Source organism: Hypanus sabinus, chromosome X1, assembly GCF_030144855.1.
Source record: "Hypanus sabinus isolate sHypSab1 chromosome X1, sHypSab1.hap1, whole genome shotgun sequence".
In the NCBI taxonomy this organism is placed as follows: domain Eukaryota; kingdom Metazoa; phylum Chordata; class Chondrichthyes; order Myliobatiformes; family Dasyatidae; genus Hypanus; species Hypanus sabinus.
In genome coordinates, this window is record NC_082738.1 from 26,184,403 (window position 1) to 26,203,411 (window position 19,009).

General features: G+C 41.6%; 1 protein-coding gene across 2 annotated transcripts in view; it reads right to left on the reverse strand.

The window, feature by feature from the left end:
• Window positions 1-19,009, reverse strand: part of os9 (OS9 endoplasmic reticulum lectin) — a 77,012-nt gene that overhangs the window by 40,829 nt on the left and 17,174 nt on the right. For both annotated transcript variants that reach the window (XM_059956114.1, XM_059956113.1), the window contains exons 2-5: window positions 5,857-6,033; window positions 3,691-3,754; window positions 2,247-2,323; window positions 259-357 (exon numbers count right to left, since the gene is read on the reverse strand). In XM_059956114.1, the coding sequence (XP_059812097.1) occupies window positions 259-357; window positions 2,247-2,323; window positions 3,691-3,754; window positions 5,857-6,033 (417 nt within the window). The remainder of the gene's footprint in view (window positions 1-258; window positions 358-2,246; window positions 2,324-3,690; window positions 3,755-5,856; window positions 6,034-19,009) is intronic.

Sequence of the window (19,009 nt, forward strand, 5' to 3'; positions counted from 1 at the left end):
CTGTGTATACATGTACTTGTGCACACAACAATAAACCCAACTTTGACTGCTACACCATTCATTAAGAGGCAATAATATTTTAAAAAAAAAGTCACTCCAAAGTAAGTGGTATACCAAAAGTGAAATAAACCTAAAAAGATGGATTCAAGCCAAGAAGAATTTAATCTTTTGACTGTGGACACACAGCTGATTTCTGGATTTAAGTATAGGATTAAAGTACATTATTAAGCCAATTTCTAAGATAAACTGTAAACTTACTCTCACTTCAGCCTCTCTTGGCTTTTCATTAAGGTCACACTTCGATCCATTGACATAAGTCTGACTATGATATCTCTTCAGTTTATGTTGTTTTGAAGCCTGCAAATAAAAGGGATTAAAATACAATTAATTTGCAATTTTAAAAGCTTGTAATTCAATTTTTATTATGCAATTCACCATCTATAAACAGTAATCTATTAAAAAATCATGCTGCAATTAGAAGCAAACCTCACAAATAGCTTTCTCCTTTTACTGGTTTCAATTCCATGGGCACTTTGCTTTCCTTCAGATCTTGGCTGAATTGATCAACATCCAAGCTCTGGTCTTGACAAGCTATCCAATACCTTTTGGCTGGGAATTGTGGATGAAGGTGGAAGAGCTGGGAAGCACTTTGCCACCATCTGATCTTGTCCTCTCCACAAACACTTTCTGACAGTAGTGACTAAATAATGGTTATGTTCAAAATGCTGTCTAATTTACTTATCTTGCCAATACAAAATTCCTAAAAACATTAACTTGGAATGGCAACTACTCACTACCTTAGCTAGATGACACAAGTATTGTTTTCACAAGTAGAGAGAAAAATTGCTGCAATGGCACAACTGCTAGAAATGAGAAAATTGCAGTTGCTTTTATAGTTGCATCTACATGCAATCAAAAAAGTCAGTAGACTGGATACAGAAAAAAGAGGATTAAAGGTATGTTATTGTTTCATGCACAGCTTAGACAACTTAAATATTTAATATCTCAAGCTTTTTATTAAAATATTATTTGAAAGCTATCTGATTGTTACTTCTGTTTCTGAACAAATGCACCATTGAAAAATGAGTGAGAAAGCAACTATGGGAGATTAGCAGACAAGCTTAACATTTGACGGGGCATTTTTTAAAAAAAACTGCAAGTATATATTTTAAACACAACATTTAGCCTCAGTATTCATAAAACAGAAAGGAGCTTGTACCTGCGCAATTATAGGATGCTGCAAATTGGTACATCCCTGTGATCTTACCATGATTTACTACATTCTTCCAGGGCTCCAAAGCAAGTTATAAAAGTACAAATCTTCTATTTATGCAAGGAAGCTTGTGATAAATATTTGCGCACAACTCAGTAATGCAGTAACCGTGATAGAGAACAATAACATGCATAAAAGAACTTTCATTTATATAGCGCCATTCATGATATCTCACAGGAATTATGTACTTTTGAGGAGCAGTGACTAATGCAAAAAAATGCAGCAGCCAATTTGCGCGCAGCAAGGTCCCATAACAGCAATAAGACACCCGGCCATTTATTTTTATCATCTTGGTTAATAGATAAATATTGGTCAGATACCAGATTACTTTCTGGACAGAAGAGGCTTCTGTTTAAACATATCACTGAAAAAGTGCCCCAAGGATGTACCACTCCCTCTGTTTTGCCCTTGAAGCATCAGCTCAAGTTACAGACTCAGCCTTGAATGGACTCAGACACTTGAACTTTCAATTCTAGAGACAAGAACAAAGTTGGCATCATCCCATTAAAGAGCCTGAAGATCAACATTAAAAATCAGAGGAAAGAATAGATATAAATAAAATTCAAGGTATAACTAGAGAGTTAATTGCTCATACCTGTACAAGGTTAGTAGCCAAAGCAATTTGGCTTGAGCAGAAACAAACACAGGAGGTTCTGCAGATGCTGAAAATCCACAGTAACACATACAAAATGCTGGAAGAACTGAGTAGATCAGGCAGCATCTATGGAAAGGAACCATGTTGACATTTCGGGCTTAGTCCCATCAAGACTGATAAAGGGCCTTGACCCAAAATGTCAACACTGTTCCTTTCCATAGATGCTACCTGACCTGCTCAGTTCCTCCAGTATTTTGTATGTGTTTCTTTGGCTTGAGCAGATCTGAATAACAGCATACATTTAAAACTTTGATCTACTGGCACCCACAATAGAGTGACACCAGATCAGCCTACCTATGATGTGAATTATATCCTTACCTTTGCAGTTTCATTGTTCCAGTCAAATTCAGATTCATAAAACCCAAGATACATCACATCTCCTTTAACTTCAGAATCTGAACACAACAAGAAAATTACAGCTAAAATGCAAACTCCATCTTCAAAGTAGAGTTAAAAAGAGAACTTTACGCAGTGTTTGACAAACACAGCATTGATCTTGAAGCTGGCAATGTAGGCAACTTCAATTCTTTCAGTAGCACTTTAATAGAAAGCAATTGCTGTTATACAGCACAACTTCTCCAGCATGGAAACTATCTTTCAGAGGCTGTTCTTTTCTAAATCACTTGCTTTATCCAGTGCTCTTGCCTCCAATCACCATTCTGCTTTTGCCTCTGAAATCTTAACTTGCCTGTTAAGAGGTCAACATCACAGTTTTTAATATTCCAGGCCCATGCAGAGATTTCCCACAATTCGTGGGAAGATTTCTGGCAAGAAATCTAGTTGCAAACACATCTTGAGCGACACTGCAGATGCAGTGCTTTGCCTAATTGCCAGCGCCCTAAATTTTATCTCATTAAATAAACAGCAGCTTTAATGTATAATGCAGATGGTTTTGCAGTTTAAAAAAGACTGCATTCAACTATTCAGGCACACAGTAAGAACAGGCAAATAGCTTTAAAGAAAATCAGTCCTGTATCAATCAGCAAAATAGCAAACGTTGTATTTCTAGGGAATGACTTCAAGGAATTAAAGCAAAATTGTGCCATATTCTTTCCCTCTCTACTGCAGATGATGTGCAGCTTCAATTGGTGGGGAGGTGAGGGTCAAGAAAGGGTTGCAAGACTATGTATATCCTTGCACAAGCAAAGAGACTAAAAAATTAGTAGCTAGGAATTGCTTTTATAGCTGAACTGTCTAGCTTTGAAAAGACTCTTTGAAGCTCATTTTGCAGACCTTGTTAAAAATCTAGAGTGCAGTAGGCTTTGACGATAAAAAATCATTTTTGTCTAGTTTTGATGATGGTTATTTGTTTAGACCCAGTCAACGCATTTTAACTTCACATATGATTCCTTCTCTGCTCATTTTGTTAACTTAAACATTGGTGTGGAATTAAATGGCAAGACTGCCATTTTTTATTGAAGATTTTATGTCTCAGTAACTCATTTCTAGGACACAAAGAATCAGGCAACTGAGTGTCAATTTGAAAATGTTAGTTGAACCATATAAAGGTTTCAAGATTGAGCAATGAAAATAGAGCAAGAGGAAAGGGTAGTATGGTAGCATGGGACAAAGAAATATGGAAAGAATTGGTTTGAAGTTCCTGGAGGTTGCCTGAACTTAAAGCCCCACAGGAGAGTTTATGGGAAATTTGATATGACAGCACACCACCATCTCCTTAAGGGCAATAAATATTTACATATCCTGACAAAATTAAATAAAAATCAAAATTTGGCTACCAATACAAGCTCATATTTATACTTACCTTCTGTGTGATACTGCTTGATATACTGGCCATAGCAAAACTCATATGTCCACCACTCCTTGACCTGTGAGGAAAAAAAAAAGAAGAAAAAAATAAACACCATGTTGGAGTGATTTTTGGGTTTAGGTCATTTATATTTAGCAAATGGCTTTGGCTACCAGTCTTCTGTTCCTTGAAAATGTATTGTGGATTTAATTTTGAACAATGCATTTCCTAAAAGCTGTGAATCCCAGTCCAGATGCTGCTGGCATCAGCGGGATGGATGTGAACCAGAAGGTGTGAAGTTGTATGTAGTTTCAAAGAAAGCATTATCTATACTTTGTAAATATGGAATTGTCCATTGTGTTTAGCCAATAAATATCAAGCCCCAAGTTGGGCCAGCAAACCTTTTCACCGAAAGCGTCTCCGTATGATGCCTGCTGTATCTTATTTTGTCAAATAAAGAAGCTGCTTTGTATCTACCAGTGATTTCATTCATGCAACAACACACCATTTCAACAAGGTCACACATCGTTCTAACTTGGAAATATATAACTGCTCCTGTTTAAATCTCGAAAATATTTAACCAAAAGCAATGTGGGAATATCTTCATCACAGGGATAGCAGTTCATGGCAATCAAAATCTAAGAGCAATAGGGATTCATGTTAAATACTGATCTTCCCAGATATACCCCAAAGCCCAGGAACTAATAATAACTGATATCTTCAATAGTGGTGCATTCTTACATTCTTCAGGAGTTAGATAAGAAATAAAGCAGTTTGAATTTCTTTGCATCAATGTCTTTGTATAAGACATTGGTGAGACCAAATTTGGAGTATTTTGTGCAGTTTTGGTCACATAATTACAGGAAGAATATTAATAAGGTTGAAAGAGTGCAGAGAAGGTTTACAAGGATGTTGCCGGGACTTGAGAAACTGAGTTACAGAGAAAGGTTGACTAGGTTAGGAGTGTATTCCTTGGAGCGTAGAAGAATGAGGGGAGATATGATAGAGGTATATAAAATTATGGTGGGTATAGACAGTGTGAATTCAAGCAGGCTTTTTCCACTGAGGCTAGGGGAGAAAAAAAAAAGGACATGGGTTAAGGGTGAAGGGGGAAAGATTTAAAGGGAACATTAGGGGGAGGGGCTTCTTCACACAGAGAGTGGTGGGAGTGTGGAATGAGCTGCTAGATGAAGTGGTAAATGCAGGCTCACTTTTAACATTTAAGAAAAACTTGGACATGGATGAGAGGGGTATGGAGGGATATGGTCCAGGTGCAGGTCAGTGGGACTAGTCAGAAAAATGGTTCGGCACAGCCAAGAAGGGCCAAAGGGCCTGTTTCTGTGCTGTAATGTTCTATGGAATTGCATAGGTGTTAATGGAAGGGCCAGTACAATAATTAACAAGAGCAAAAAGAGGAACACAAATCTGAGGCTTTATAAGGCAATGGTCAGACTACATTTGGAATATTGAGAGTCTTGGATCCCTTATTTAAGAAAGGTTGCACTGGAGAGTCCAGAGGAGGTTCACGAGAATGATCCCAGAAATGAAAGGGTTAACGTATAAGAAGCATTTGATGACTTTGGGCCTGTAGTCACTGGAGTTCATAAGAATAAGCGGGAGATCTTGTTGAAACCTACTGAATACTAAAAGACCAAGATAGAGTGGACATGGAAAGGATGTTTCCTACACTGGGGGAATCTAAAACCAAAGAACCCTCAAAATAGAAGAACACCTCTTTAGAACAGATGAGGAGGAATTTCTTGAGCAAGACTGTGGTGAGGCCAAGTTATTGGGCATATTTAAAGCAGAGGTTGATAGGCTCTTGATTAGTGATGGTCAAAGTTTATGGGGAGAAAGCAAGAGAATAGAGTTGAGAGGGATAATAATTAATGATTGAATGGCAGAGCAGACTTAATGGGCCCACAGACCTATACCTCAAAGCAATAATGTCCTAGGGAGAACAAAATCAAGTAAAAGGTTGATGAGTCATCCTTCCAAGCATTTTAAAATGGTAATACATATTCTAATCTGACAGTATACAACATTCACACAATTTTAAAATGAGGACAGTGAATGGGTAAAGCATCAAAGGAGGGGAAAGACACAAGAGGTGAAGGCTAAAAGATCACTTTAAAAGATACAGATAATTCAGCTTAATTCCGTCCATAGCAACAACTTCACCTTTACAAGGCAAGGTGCTGAATGCATTGGCTTCAACAGTTCAGAAATGTCTAGCCCAGTGTAAGACTGTTCTTCATTTTCAGAGTCCTGCTGAAACTTCATGGCTTGAGCTGGCAGCTTGCACTCATACATCTGCTTATATTTTGAAGAAACTATTACGATATCATCCGATTTTGACTGTGGAAGAAAGAAAACAGCAAGTTTTAAATAGCAGTAGCAGTGTGAAATTATGTCAAAGTCTTGAACTGGATGGCTGCCCAGAAACATGAAAATGTTACAGCAAAACAGTGAAATAATGAAAAATAAGCTTGTTAGAAAGACTTCTTCATATTTTATTCATCTTATTACATGATAAAGTGCAGGATAGGCTCTTCGAGCTGCTTACCGACGACAACCCCGATTTAACCCAAACCTAATCACGGGACAATTTACAATGACCATTTAACCTACCAGGTACATCTTTTCACTGTGTGAGGAAACCAGAGCACCCGGAGAAAACCCATGCATTCTACCAAGAGAGACGTATAGAGAGTCCTTACCAAGGATACTTTTTATACCCCTTAAAGAAATGCAGAAATGTCACACTTGAAATTTCATTAAGTTGCCTATAATTCTCAGTCTTCACACTTATAAGAGAGAACTGCAAGATGATGTTAATTGCATTGATAAAATGGTTACATTACAGAAAATATTTCAAAAATGCTGATGCACAATACAAAGTGTGCATTTTGCTAAATAGAAATGCTTCAGTACTGCACACATTCTTTGAAAATCTCTTCCTTGAAATTTCTCTGTCGTATCCTTCTTCTCCTGAGGGTGCAATCTCGAAAATTCTTTCCATAGACTCTAGTTCCCCTCCCACTGTGATCATCTATGCTAGGGGTCGCATGCCCAAGATGGAAAATGCAAAACTTTTGTTGGCACAGGGCATGCAGTCCCACCCCTCGATTCTTCAAACGCCATTCATAATGATCATTTTTACTGCCAAATGAAATGGAAAATGACGTTTAACAACACAAAAGCAGCAAGATGTTTTCACTGGAAGAAGAGGAAGAAAGAAGCAGATTTAAGGTTTAGGAAGCAAGGATCAGACAGATTGTTACAAGGTGGCCAAGAAAGAACTTTAGAATGGACTTAGAAGAGCTAGAAGGGGCAACGAGAAGGCTTTGGCAAGTAGGATTAAGATTCTACACATGCATGAAGAACAGGACGACGACTCTAGTGAGGATAGGATAGATCAGGGATTTAAAAAAAAAAGGAAACATGCGCCTGGAGTCAGATGAGGTAGGGGAGGTCCTTAAATTATATTTTGGTTCAATATTCACCAATGAGATGGACCTTGATGAATGCGAGGTCAGTGTATAACAGGCTGATGTGCTGGAACATGTTAATATTAAGAGGATGTGCTGGAACTTTTGATAAGATAGATATATCCATGGGGTCAGATGAGATATATCCCATGTTACTACAGGAAGCAAGGGAAGAGATTACTGCACCATAGGAGTAGTACCAGACAATTGGAGGATGGCAAATGTTACTCCTTTGTTTAAGAAAGGAAGTACTGATAACACTGGGAATTACAGACCAGTGAGTCTTACTTCAGTGGTGGGTAAATTATTGGAAAGGCTTCTTTGAGGCAGGATTTATGAGCATTTGGCAAAGCACTGTCTACTAAGGGATAGTCAACATGGCTTTGTGAGAGGCAGGTTTAATCATGAGCCTGATTAAATTCTTTGAGGGGGGACAAAACAAATGGATGGAAGGTAGAGCAGTGGATGTAGTGTATATGGATTTTAGTAAGGCGTCTTGACAAGGTTCCTAATGGTAAACTTACTCAGAAAGTCAGGAAGCATGGGATTCAGGGAAATTTGGCTATGTGGATTCAGAATTGGTCTGTCCACAGAAAGCAGAGGGTGGTAGAGGATGGAGCATATTCTGCCTAGAGGTCAATGGCCTTTACTGTTCCACAGGGACCTGTTCTGGGACCCCTTCTATTTGTGATTTTTATAAATGACTTGGATGAGGAAGGGTGGGTTAGTAAGTTTGCAGGTGACGTGACGGTTGGTGGTGCTGTGGACAGTGTAGAAGGTTGTTGTAGGTTACAATGGGACATTGATAGGATGAAAAGCTGGACTGAGAAGTGGCAGATGGAGTTTAATCCAGGGAAGTGAGAAGTGATTCACATTGGAAAGTCAAACTTGAAAGGCAGAATATAGGATTAATGGAGGAACAGAGGGATGTTAGGGTCCACTGCCATAGATCCCTCTAAGTTCCACTGTAAGTTGACAGGATGATTAAAGTGACGTATGATATGATGACCTTCATTAGTCATGGGATTGAGTTTAAGAGCTGCAAGGTAATGTTGTAGCTCCATAATACTCTGGTTAGATCACACTTGGGAGTGTTGTGTTCAGTTCCAGTCAGCTCATTATAGGAAGGATGTGGAAGCTTTAGAAAGGGTGCAGAGGAGATTTACCAAGATGCTGCCTAGATTAGAGGGAATGTCTTATGATGATAGGTTGAGCAAGCTAGGGCTTTCCTCTTGAGAGAAGGAGGACGAACCAGTAGACATGGTCAAGAGGTTTAGTTGTTGCTCAGACCAAACATCAGAATAGGGAAGAAATGTGTTACTTTGATTGTAGAATGATTGTTGGTACCAGACAGGTTGGTTTGAGTATCACAGAAACTGGTGCTCTCTTGGGATTTTCATTCACAACAGTCTCTAAAGTTTACAGAGAACGGTGTGAAAAACAAACAAAAAAAAACATACAGCGAGCAGCAGTTCTGCGGGAGAAAACGCCTCATTAATGAGAAGGGTTAGAGGAGAATGTCCAGACTGGTTCAAGCCGCATGAACAAAGCACGAAGAATATACTGGCATTTCCGAAGTGCTTGCATTGAATCTTCTAAACTTAATGTTTTATCAACCCTACAACATTAATCTGGGGTTATTAAACAGCTGACAGTGGAAATTTACCTGTAGTTTTCAAAGAATATATAGAGCAGACATCCCTCTACTAACGTAGAAAATATTTTACTCTTCAAGATTAACAAACAGACACAGGAATTTCAAACATGCATTTTCAGAGATTTTAAAATGCATTTAATCTACCACTAACAGGAATGGCTGTTACAGAAGGTCTTTTACCTTGATTGATTTTGGTTTCCCTTCCCAAGTTTACACGTCTGATTAGGCATTAGCCAGAATCTGCTTTCACAAACACATTCCTTTCATCATCGATACTTCAGTTTAAACAAACCATTTGTAGATTCCAACTAAATTTTCATCCTTAACTGTTTCAATCCACAGATATAGTCAACATTTCTCTCATTTTGTTTTTACAGCATCCTGACAACCCATTTCACAGACCAGCACATTTGTGCTCGTGAAGCCCTCTCCAACAGCACCAATGCATTTCACAAAGTTGTTCTGATCCACTGCCCTTCTTCACATGTCACTTTCTCTGGCGTTTCAATCCTTAGCAACTATCAAGAGATGTTGAAACTTAATCCTTAACATTTGAAAATATGAGAAACTAACAACATGTCTCTATTTTTCCCAAATGTTAAGGGTTGCAAGTATCAACAACTCTTGACAGAATCACTCCTCCAGATTTATCTTCCTTTTCACTTTTCCCATCTCCTCCCAATGGCAGTAGTTTTCTACTAGCCTGTCTGGGCTTCCACTCCAAACAATTGGACCTCAGATGTCTCAGCTTCATAGCATTGCAGCTGCACTGAAATGAACTGCCAAGCCTGACATGTTTTTCCTGCTACCTTTGTATTGATGATCTTCATCTTGAGTTCTCTCACCTTCAAAGCAATCAGGGTTCAATTCCCACTGCTGTCTGCATGGAGCTTGTACCTTCTCCCCGTGACTGCATGGATTGCCTCTGGCTATTCCAGTTTGCTCCCACATTTCAAAGACAAATGGATAATAAAGGTTAGCAAGCTGTGGGCATGCTATGTTGGCACCAGAAGAATGGTAACACTTGTGGGCTGACCCCAGCACAATCCTCAGACTATGTCGGTTGTTGACGTAAACAATGTACTTCACTGTATGGTTCAATGTATATTTGACAAATAAAGCCGGGCTTAACTTTCTTGAAATTCTTAACTCTATTTCAGGAGAAAGGCTGATGATAGTTAACCCACACAAGCCCACAATTCTCACAGCATACATTTTTCAAAGTTCTAAGCAAATTTATTAGTACAGATATGTCACCATATACTACCCTGAGATTCATTTCCTTGCAAGCATTCACAGTAAATAAAAGGAAACAATAGAATCAATGAAAAACTACACATGACGGAACAACCATTGTGCAAAAGACAAACTGTGCAAATACAAACAGAAAATCATAATAAATAAATAAACAATATATAGCAAAAAGGGTTGCAATGTCCTTGGAAGTGAGTCCATAGGCTGTGGAATCTGTTTGTGTTAGGATGATTGAAGTCATCCCCTGTGGTTCAAGAGGCTGATGTTTGAGGGGTAATTCAACCCACCAACCCAGTTTCCTCCAAAGGTTCTATTCTATACTCAGTTTCTCAGTCATGAGTACAACTGTCCAGACAATGACAATTTTTATACCAATGTTTCCAATGTTCTACCCCCCCCCCCCCCATCCTCAATTGTATAGTCCCTCCAAGTTTCCACACTTATTTTCATTCCTGTTTCTAGGACTAGGAAGGAGGACTTTGCATTCCACCAGCCTTCCCCTGCAATGCATTATCCTCCATCAGATCGAACACTTCCAGCATGATGCCACAAAATGTATCTTTCCTTTGCCAATACTTCCTTACCATTTAGAAGGTACCAGTCCACTTCAGTATGCTCTACTCTACCCATTTCAACAAAAACCAACTGCTCATCTCATGACACCTCTCACTTCACTCCTCCTCCCTTCCCACCACCTAAGGCCCTAAATTATTCTTCCACATGAAGCAGCAGTTTACTTGTACTTTTAATTAATACACTACACTCACCATTCTGGACCTGGTCTCTCTTCTCAGGGAAGCGGAACTTGATGCAGATTGGCAATGACTTTACTAAACACGTTCATTCAATTCCCAAGCACAACCACAAAGCTTTCAGTCCCTAAAAGATAATTCTGCACCCGACTGATCACTGGCCCTCTGCCTCCTACACTGTTCAACAGGAACACTATACAAGCTTGAGGAATAGCACTTCATTTTCAGACCTGGTTCATTTCAGTCTTCTGAACTCAAGAGTTCAGTAATTTCAGATAATATACATTTTCATTATTTCCCACTTGGTTAATTTCAGATTCACTTACACTTCACTTAAATCTTGTATTGTCTTTCCTGTTGTCATTTAATTTCTTTGGCCTTCCATTTCAGCACAATCTTCCTTTTGTCCTCTTTGCCTCTCTCAACACTTCCCCCCACACCATAATTGATTTAGCCATTTCTAACTCTGAACAGTAATTGAGCTGCAACTTTAATTCTGTTCTCTCCACATATACCAACGCCTTGTATGACCAATTAATCTTCCAAGCAGTTTTTTTGCACTATTTAGTAATTTATAGTAATTCTTTGTCTTGGCACTGCACTGCTACTGCAAAACAACAAACTTCACGTCATACAAGTTAGTGGTAATATACCCAATTCTGAGAAAGGGCATTAGCATCTCACCCTATCAACTGCCCCACCAAATAGAAGGCAGAAGTAACTAAAGTTCACTTCTTGTTTAAAATTAGATTAGAGACTGAGGGGGACTCCCTAGGGAGATAAAAATAAATCATTGCTTCTATCATTAGAATCAAGAACTATTTTGAACTTCATATTTGCTTAAGACTCAGACAGCTGTCATTTGGCCCATTTACTCCATGCCAACTTTCAGAGTACCCCTCACCCCAAATTTCCCTACCATCACATGCTCATCAGCTTCCTCCAAATTCTCTTGGCGAGGAAAGGTAAAACAACCATTTAGGGCCAAGATACAGAAATTGTGCTTTACACAAGAAATAATATTTTGGAATTCTTCACATCAGCCATACACAATCGGTTCCCTCAGTGCCCAAGAACCTTAACACATGGGGAACGTTCAAGAGGGAACAAAGTACAGGATCAGCTAAGATCACACAAAGCAGGTTGAAAAGACCATATGGCCTATTCTTGTCTTTCTCTTTCTTAAATGCTGGAGGATGGAAGATGTCACTGAAAGAGGAACACCTCCCAGACTTCTGTGGACCCTGGCTGGTAATCTGTGGACAGCATTAGCATATTATCAGTGTCAAGTTCATATAAAGGCATAGAAAAGTACAGCACAGAAAAAGAAACAGTCCCTTCAGCCCATCTAGTCCATGCCAAACTATTTAACCTGCCCAATGGCATCTACCTGTACCTAGCCCATAGCCCTCCATACCCCTCTCATCCATTACCTATCCAAACCTCTCTTAAATGCTGAAATCGACCTCACATGCACCACTTGCACTGGCAGTTCATTCCACACTCTCACCACCCTCTGAGTGACAAGGTTCCCCCTCATGTTCCTGAAATACCCTGGTTTCTTTGGCTGTGTGTGTCTAGGGAAGACAACCTCTGGCCCCACCAAACAAATGAGATTGAGGCTCTCTCCCATCCCAAACCTCGGTCTGTGTGGATGCTGTGTAATTTGCTACCCTGTTACAAATTGGTGCCATAAAATAACAGACAGTATACTGCATATGATTAAAGGACTAGTATATTTATGAATCTTAACTAAAGGGTTAGTAAAGAATAACAAAGAGAAGGGCCCATTCTAATTAAACAGTTAAATGTGCACAAGTTGGAGCTCATCTTGAACTTCTCTGTCACTCACGCGCTGGGCCCTCGGTCAGCGTGAAAGCACACACCACCTTCCAAACATCAAGTTAAGTCACTTTTATTGTCATTTGGACCATAACTGCTGGTACAGTACATAGTAAAAATGAGACAACGTTCCTCCAGGACCAATGGTGTTACATGACACAGTACAAAAACTAGATTGAACTACGTAGAAAACATTACTCACAATCCACCTCAAACAAACGGGTCTCCCACCAGATCGTATGGTTCTCCCCAGCACCTTCTCTCTTCATCTCTCGCCAAACAAAAAAAAATTCAAGACCAACCTTGTTGTCCCTCAGAAAGGAAAAAAAACCTCCTGCTAATTAGATGGCACACATTCTATATCATCCCTCGTCTTCAATAGTAACCCAAACAAGTCGAAACAGAGCAAGCTGAAAACAAGCAGCTCTTACAGAACTGCCAAAATGAAATACATACAGAATAACAGTAAAAATATGAACCAGGGCATTACATTCCCTTTAAACTTTTCAGCTTTCACCCTTAATCCATGACCTCTAGATGTAGTCCCACCAAACTCGATGGAAAACTCCTGCTTGCATTTACCCTACCTAAACCCTTCGATTTTTGTATACCTCTATCAAATCTCCTCTCAATTTTCTATGTTCCAAGGAATAAAGTCCTAACCTATTCAATCATTCCTTACAACTCAAGACCTCCAGTTCCAGCAATGTAAATTTTATCTGTATTTTCAACATTATTTGCATCTTTCCTGTAGGTAGGTGACCAAAATTGCACACCAAATTCCAAATTAGGCCTCACCAACATCTCGTTCAACTTCAACATAACATTCCATTACCTGTATTTAATACTTTGATTTATGAAGGCCAATGTGCCAAAAGCTGTTTTACAACCTTATCTACCTGTGATGCCAACTATCAATGAATTATGGATCTGTATTCCCAGAGCCCTTTGTTCTACCATGCTCCTCAGTGCCCTACCGTTCACTGTGCAAGACCTACCCTGATTGGTCCTACCAAAATGCAACACCTTACACTTGTCTGCATTAAATTCCATTTGCCATTTTTCAGTCCATTTTTCCAGCTGGTCCAAATCCTGCAGCAGGCTCTAATAGCCTTCCTCGCTCTCCACTACACCCCTAACCTTGGTGCCTCAGTTGCTGAACCAGTTAACCACACTGTGATCTATATCAGTGGTCAGGATGATAAACAACAATGGATCCAGTACCGATCCGTGTGGCACACCTCTAGTCAAAGAGGCAACTATCTACTACCACTCTCTGGCTTCTCCCACAAAGCCAATGTCCAATCCAATTTACTACCTCATTTTGAATGCCGAGCGATTGAATTTTCTTGACCAACCTCCCATGCGGGACCTTGTCAAATGCCTTAAGTCCATCTAGACAACATCTACTGCCTGCCTTCATCAACATTCCTGGTAACTTCCTCAAGAAGCTCTACAAATTGGTTAGACATGACCTACCACGCCCAAAGCCATGCTGACCATCCCTAATCAGTCCATGTCTATCCAAATACTCATATCTGGTGCCTTAGAATACCTTCTAATAACTTTTCCACTTGTGATGTCAGGCTCACTGGTCTACAGTTTCCTTGTTTATTTTTACAGCCTTTCTTAAGCAGCAGAAAAATATCGAGAAAGAAGAGAAATTGCCTTTCAACTCACGAGAGAGCACAGGCCATCAACTTTTTTTTTGCTGTTGATGTTTCTGTAGCAGGAAATTTCTTTTTTACGAGGTCGAGTTGCTAGCTCAACGCTCAACCCAGCATGGATGGAAAACGTGCACGGGAGTCAGCTGGATTCGAACTCGGACCTTCTGCCCCAAAGTCCAGCGCTAATGCCACTATGCCACCAGCCGGCGCAGAAAAATATTGGCTATCCTCTGACTCTCTGGTACCTCACCCATCACTAAGGAGTATCTCTGCTAGGGACCCTGTAATTTCTGCACCTGCCTCTCATAGGGAACACCTTTTCAGGCCCTTGGAATTTATCCACCCCAATTTGTATCAAGACAGCAAACACCTCTTCTTCTGTATAGGGTCCATGACCTTGCTGCTGCTTTGTCCTACTTCCACAGAATGTGTCTATTTCCTGAGTAAATATGCAAAAATGCAAAGAATGCATTTAAGAGCTTTCCCATCTCTTACGGCTCCACACATGGATTACTATTCTGATCTTCCAGAGGACCAACTTTGTCCCTAGCAATCTTTTTGTTCTTAACATTCTGTAGAATCCCTTAGGATTCTCCTTCAACTTGTCTGCTAGGGCAACCTCATGCCTTCTTTTAGCCCTCTTGACTTCTCTGAAGTGTTCTCTTGCATTTCTTATACTCCAGAAGCACCTCATTTGTTCTTACCTGCCTATACCTGCTAGACACCTCTTTTTTCCTTAACCAGTGACTCAATATCTCTTGAAAACCAAGGTATCCTAAACTCCAGCACCATCAACACGGGTTCCAACGACCATGGACAGCTTCAAAGCGATTGCGCAACCAGAGACTGTGACTCCAGCCTTGAACTCCAGGCTGGGTCTTCACATGCTGTGATTGTGACTTCCGTCTCCCCTTCCCCCACCACCACTCTGCAATCCCCTCTCCCTCAGATCCCATCATCAACTCCTGGGCCCTCAGAGGCTCCATCTCCCTCTCACCCCAACCCTTCCCTCTCCATTGACACTACCAGCCTCCCTCCCCCCTCTGATCCCATCTCTCATCCATGCCAGGTCTTTACCATTTCCTCCGACCTTCAACTCTCTGAGGCAGAGCGCTCTGTCCTCAGTAAGGGCCTCAGCTTTGTCCCCCTTCGCCTACACCTCAGCGAGTTCCGCGTACGCCATGACAATGAACTCTTCTTCCTCCGTCTCCGAGCTTACTTATTTGACAAGGACACTCCTACCCCCACCGATGACGCCTTCTCCCATCATCAACCCTCCTCCTCTTCATGGACACCCCGCTCTGGTCTTCTGCCTGCTCTGGATCTCTTTATTGCTAATTGCTGACGGGACATCAGCCGTCTCGACTTCACCACACCCTGTTCCAATTCCAACCTCACTCCTTTCGAACGCTCTGCTCTCCGCTCCCTCCGCACCAATCCCAACCTCACTATAAAACCTGCTGATAAGGGGGGAGCTGTTGTTGTCTGGCTTACTGACCTCTACCTGGCCGAGGCACAGCGACAACTCTGATACCTCCTCTTATTTAGCCCTTGATCATGACCCCACTAAGGAGCACCAGGCCACTGTCTCCTATACCATCACCAACCTTATCAGCTCTGGGGTTCTCCCATCCACTGCCACCAACCTCAGTTCCCACACCCCACACTTCCCGTTTTTACCTCCACAAACCTGCCTGTCCAGGTAGATCTATTGTCTCAGCTTGCTCCTGCCCCACTGAACTCATTTCTGCATACCTTGACACTGTCTTATCCCCCCTTGTTCAATCTCTTCCCACCTATGTTCATGACACTTCTCATGCTTTGAATTTTTTCAATGATTTTAAGTTCCCTGGCCCCCACTGTCTTATTTTCACCATGGACGCCCAGTCCCTATATACCTCCATCCCCCACTGAGATGGTCTCGAAGCTCATCTCTTTTTTTTGGATTCCAGACCTAACCAATTCCCCTCTACCACCACTCTCCTCAGTCTAGCGGAATTAGTTCTTACTCTCAATAATTTCTCCTTTGGCTCCCCGCACTTCCTCCAAACCAAGGGTGTAGCCATGGGCACCCGTATGGGTCCCAGTTATGCCTGCCTTTTTGTTGGCTTTGTGGAACAGTCCATGTTCCAAGTCTATACCGGTATCCATCCCCCTCTTTTCCACGACTGCATTGGCGCTGCCTCCTGCACGCATGCTGAGCTCGTCGACTTCATTAACTTTGCCTCCAACTTTCACCCTGCCTTCAAATTTACCTGGTCCATTTCCGACACCTCCCTCCCCTTTCTTGATCTTTCTGTCTCCATCTCTGGAGATGGCCTATCTACTGATATCTACTATAAGCCTACAGACTCTCACAGCTACCTGGACTATTCCTCTTCCCACCCTGTCTCTTGCAAAAATGCCATCCCCTTCTCACAATTCCTCCGTCTCCGCCGCATCTGCTCTCAGGATGAGGCTTTTCATTCCAGGACGAAGGAGATGTCTTCCTTTTTTAAACAAAGGGGCTTCCCTTCGTCCACTACCAACTCTGCTCTCAAACGCATCTCTCCCATTTCCTGCACATCTGTCCTCACCCCATCCACCCGCCACCCCACTCGGGATAGGGTTCCCCTTGTCCTTACCTACCACCCCACCAGCCTCCAGGTCCAATGTATAATTCTCCGTAACTTCCGCCACCTCCAACGGGATCCCACTACCAAACACATATTTCCCTCCCCACCCTTTCTGCTTTTCGCAGGGATCACTCCCTACGCGACTCCCTTGTCCACTCGTCCCCCCCATCCCTTCCCACCGATCTCCCTCCTGGCACTTATCCTTGTAAACGGAACAAGTGCTACACCTGCCCTTACACTTCCTCCCTCACCACCATTCAGGGCCCCAGACAGTCCTTCCAGGTGAGGCGACACTTCACCTGTGAGTCGGCTGGTGTGGTATGCTGCGTCCGGTGTGGCCTTATATATTGGTGAGACCCGACGCAGACTGGGAGACCGTTTCGCTGAACACCTACGCTCAGTCCGCCAGAAAAAGCAGGATCTCCCAGTGGCCACACATTTTAATTCCACGTCCCATTCCCATTCTGATATGTCTATCCATGGCCTCCTCTATTGTCAAAATGAATCCAAACTCAGGTTGGAGGGACAACACCTTATATACCAGCTGGGTAGCCTAAACCTGATGGCATGAACATTGACTTCTCTAACTTCTGTTAATGCCCCTCTTCCCCTTCTTACCCCATCCCTGACATATTTAGTTGTTTGCCTGTTCTCCATCTCCCTCTGGTGCTTCCCGCCCAACCTTTCTTTCTCCTGAGGCCTCCCGTCCCATGATCCTTTCCCTTCTCTAGCTCTGTATCCCTTTTGCCAATCACCTTTCCAACTCTTAGCTTCATCCCACCCCCTCCGGTCTACTCCTATCATTTCGCATTTCCCCCTCCCCCCACTACTTTCAAATCTCTTACTATCTTTCCTTTCGGTTAGTCCTGACGAAGGGTCTCGGCCCGAAATGTCGACAGTGCTTCTCCCTATAGATGCTGCCTGGCCTGCTGTGTTCCACTAGCATTTTGTGTGTGTTGTTGTATCCTAAACCTGTTATCATTACCTTTTATTCTGACAGACATATACAAGCTTTGTATACAATACAAAATTTCACTTTTGAAGGCCTCCCATTTACCAAGTGCACCTTTGCCAATCCACACTTGCCAGATCCTTTTTGATAATAATTGAAATTGGCCTTTCCCCCATTTAGAAAATCCATCCTCAGAATTTGCCTATCTTTTTCCATATTTACTTTGAAACTAATGGTATTGTGATCATGAGATGGAAGGTGCTCCCCTCCACAAACTACTGTTACCTGCCCTGTCTCATTCACTCATAGGAGATCAAATATCACACTGTCTCTCCTTGGGACTTCTAAGTACTAATTAAGGAAACTTTCATGGATACATTTTCATCTACTACAACAACCTTATGTTTCTTGTAATAGTCTGCAATCTCTTTCCAATTTGTTCTTCTAAATCCTGCGGACTGTTGGGCGTCTATAAATATTGCCCCATTAACATGGTTATACCTTTCTTATTCCTCAGTTCCACCCACATAAAAGAGAAATCAACACAAGTGCTCCAATCTGTCCTGACTGAGTACTGCCGTGTCATTTTCTCTGACTGATAACTCCACCCCTCCACTTTTACTTGCTCCCACTCTGTCATGTCTAAAACGAATGAACCCAGAAAATTAAGCTGCCAGTCCTGATCCTCCCGCAACCAAATCTCATTAATGGCTACAATGCCATAATTCCATGTGTTGATCCATGTCCTGAGCTCATTTGCTTTTCCTACAATATTTCTTGCATTGAAATACATGCAGCTCAGACTATTAGTTACACCATGCTCAACCTTTTGATTCCTGACTTTGTCGGAGGTCATATCAACACCTGGCACTAATCTGGCCTGGCCAGCTGGTTCCCATCTCCCTGCAACTCTAGTTTAACCCCCCCCCCCCCCCCCACCACCAATGCAGTACCAGCAAACCTTCCCCAGCAGGATATTAATCCCCCTCCAGTTCAGGTGCAAACCACCTCTTCTGTACTGGTCCCACCTTTGCTGGAAGAGAGCCCAAAGATCAAAAAATTTGATGTCCTTTCTCCTACACCAACTCCTTAGTCATGTGATTA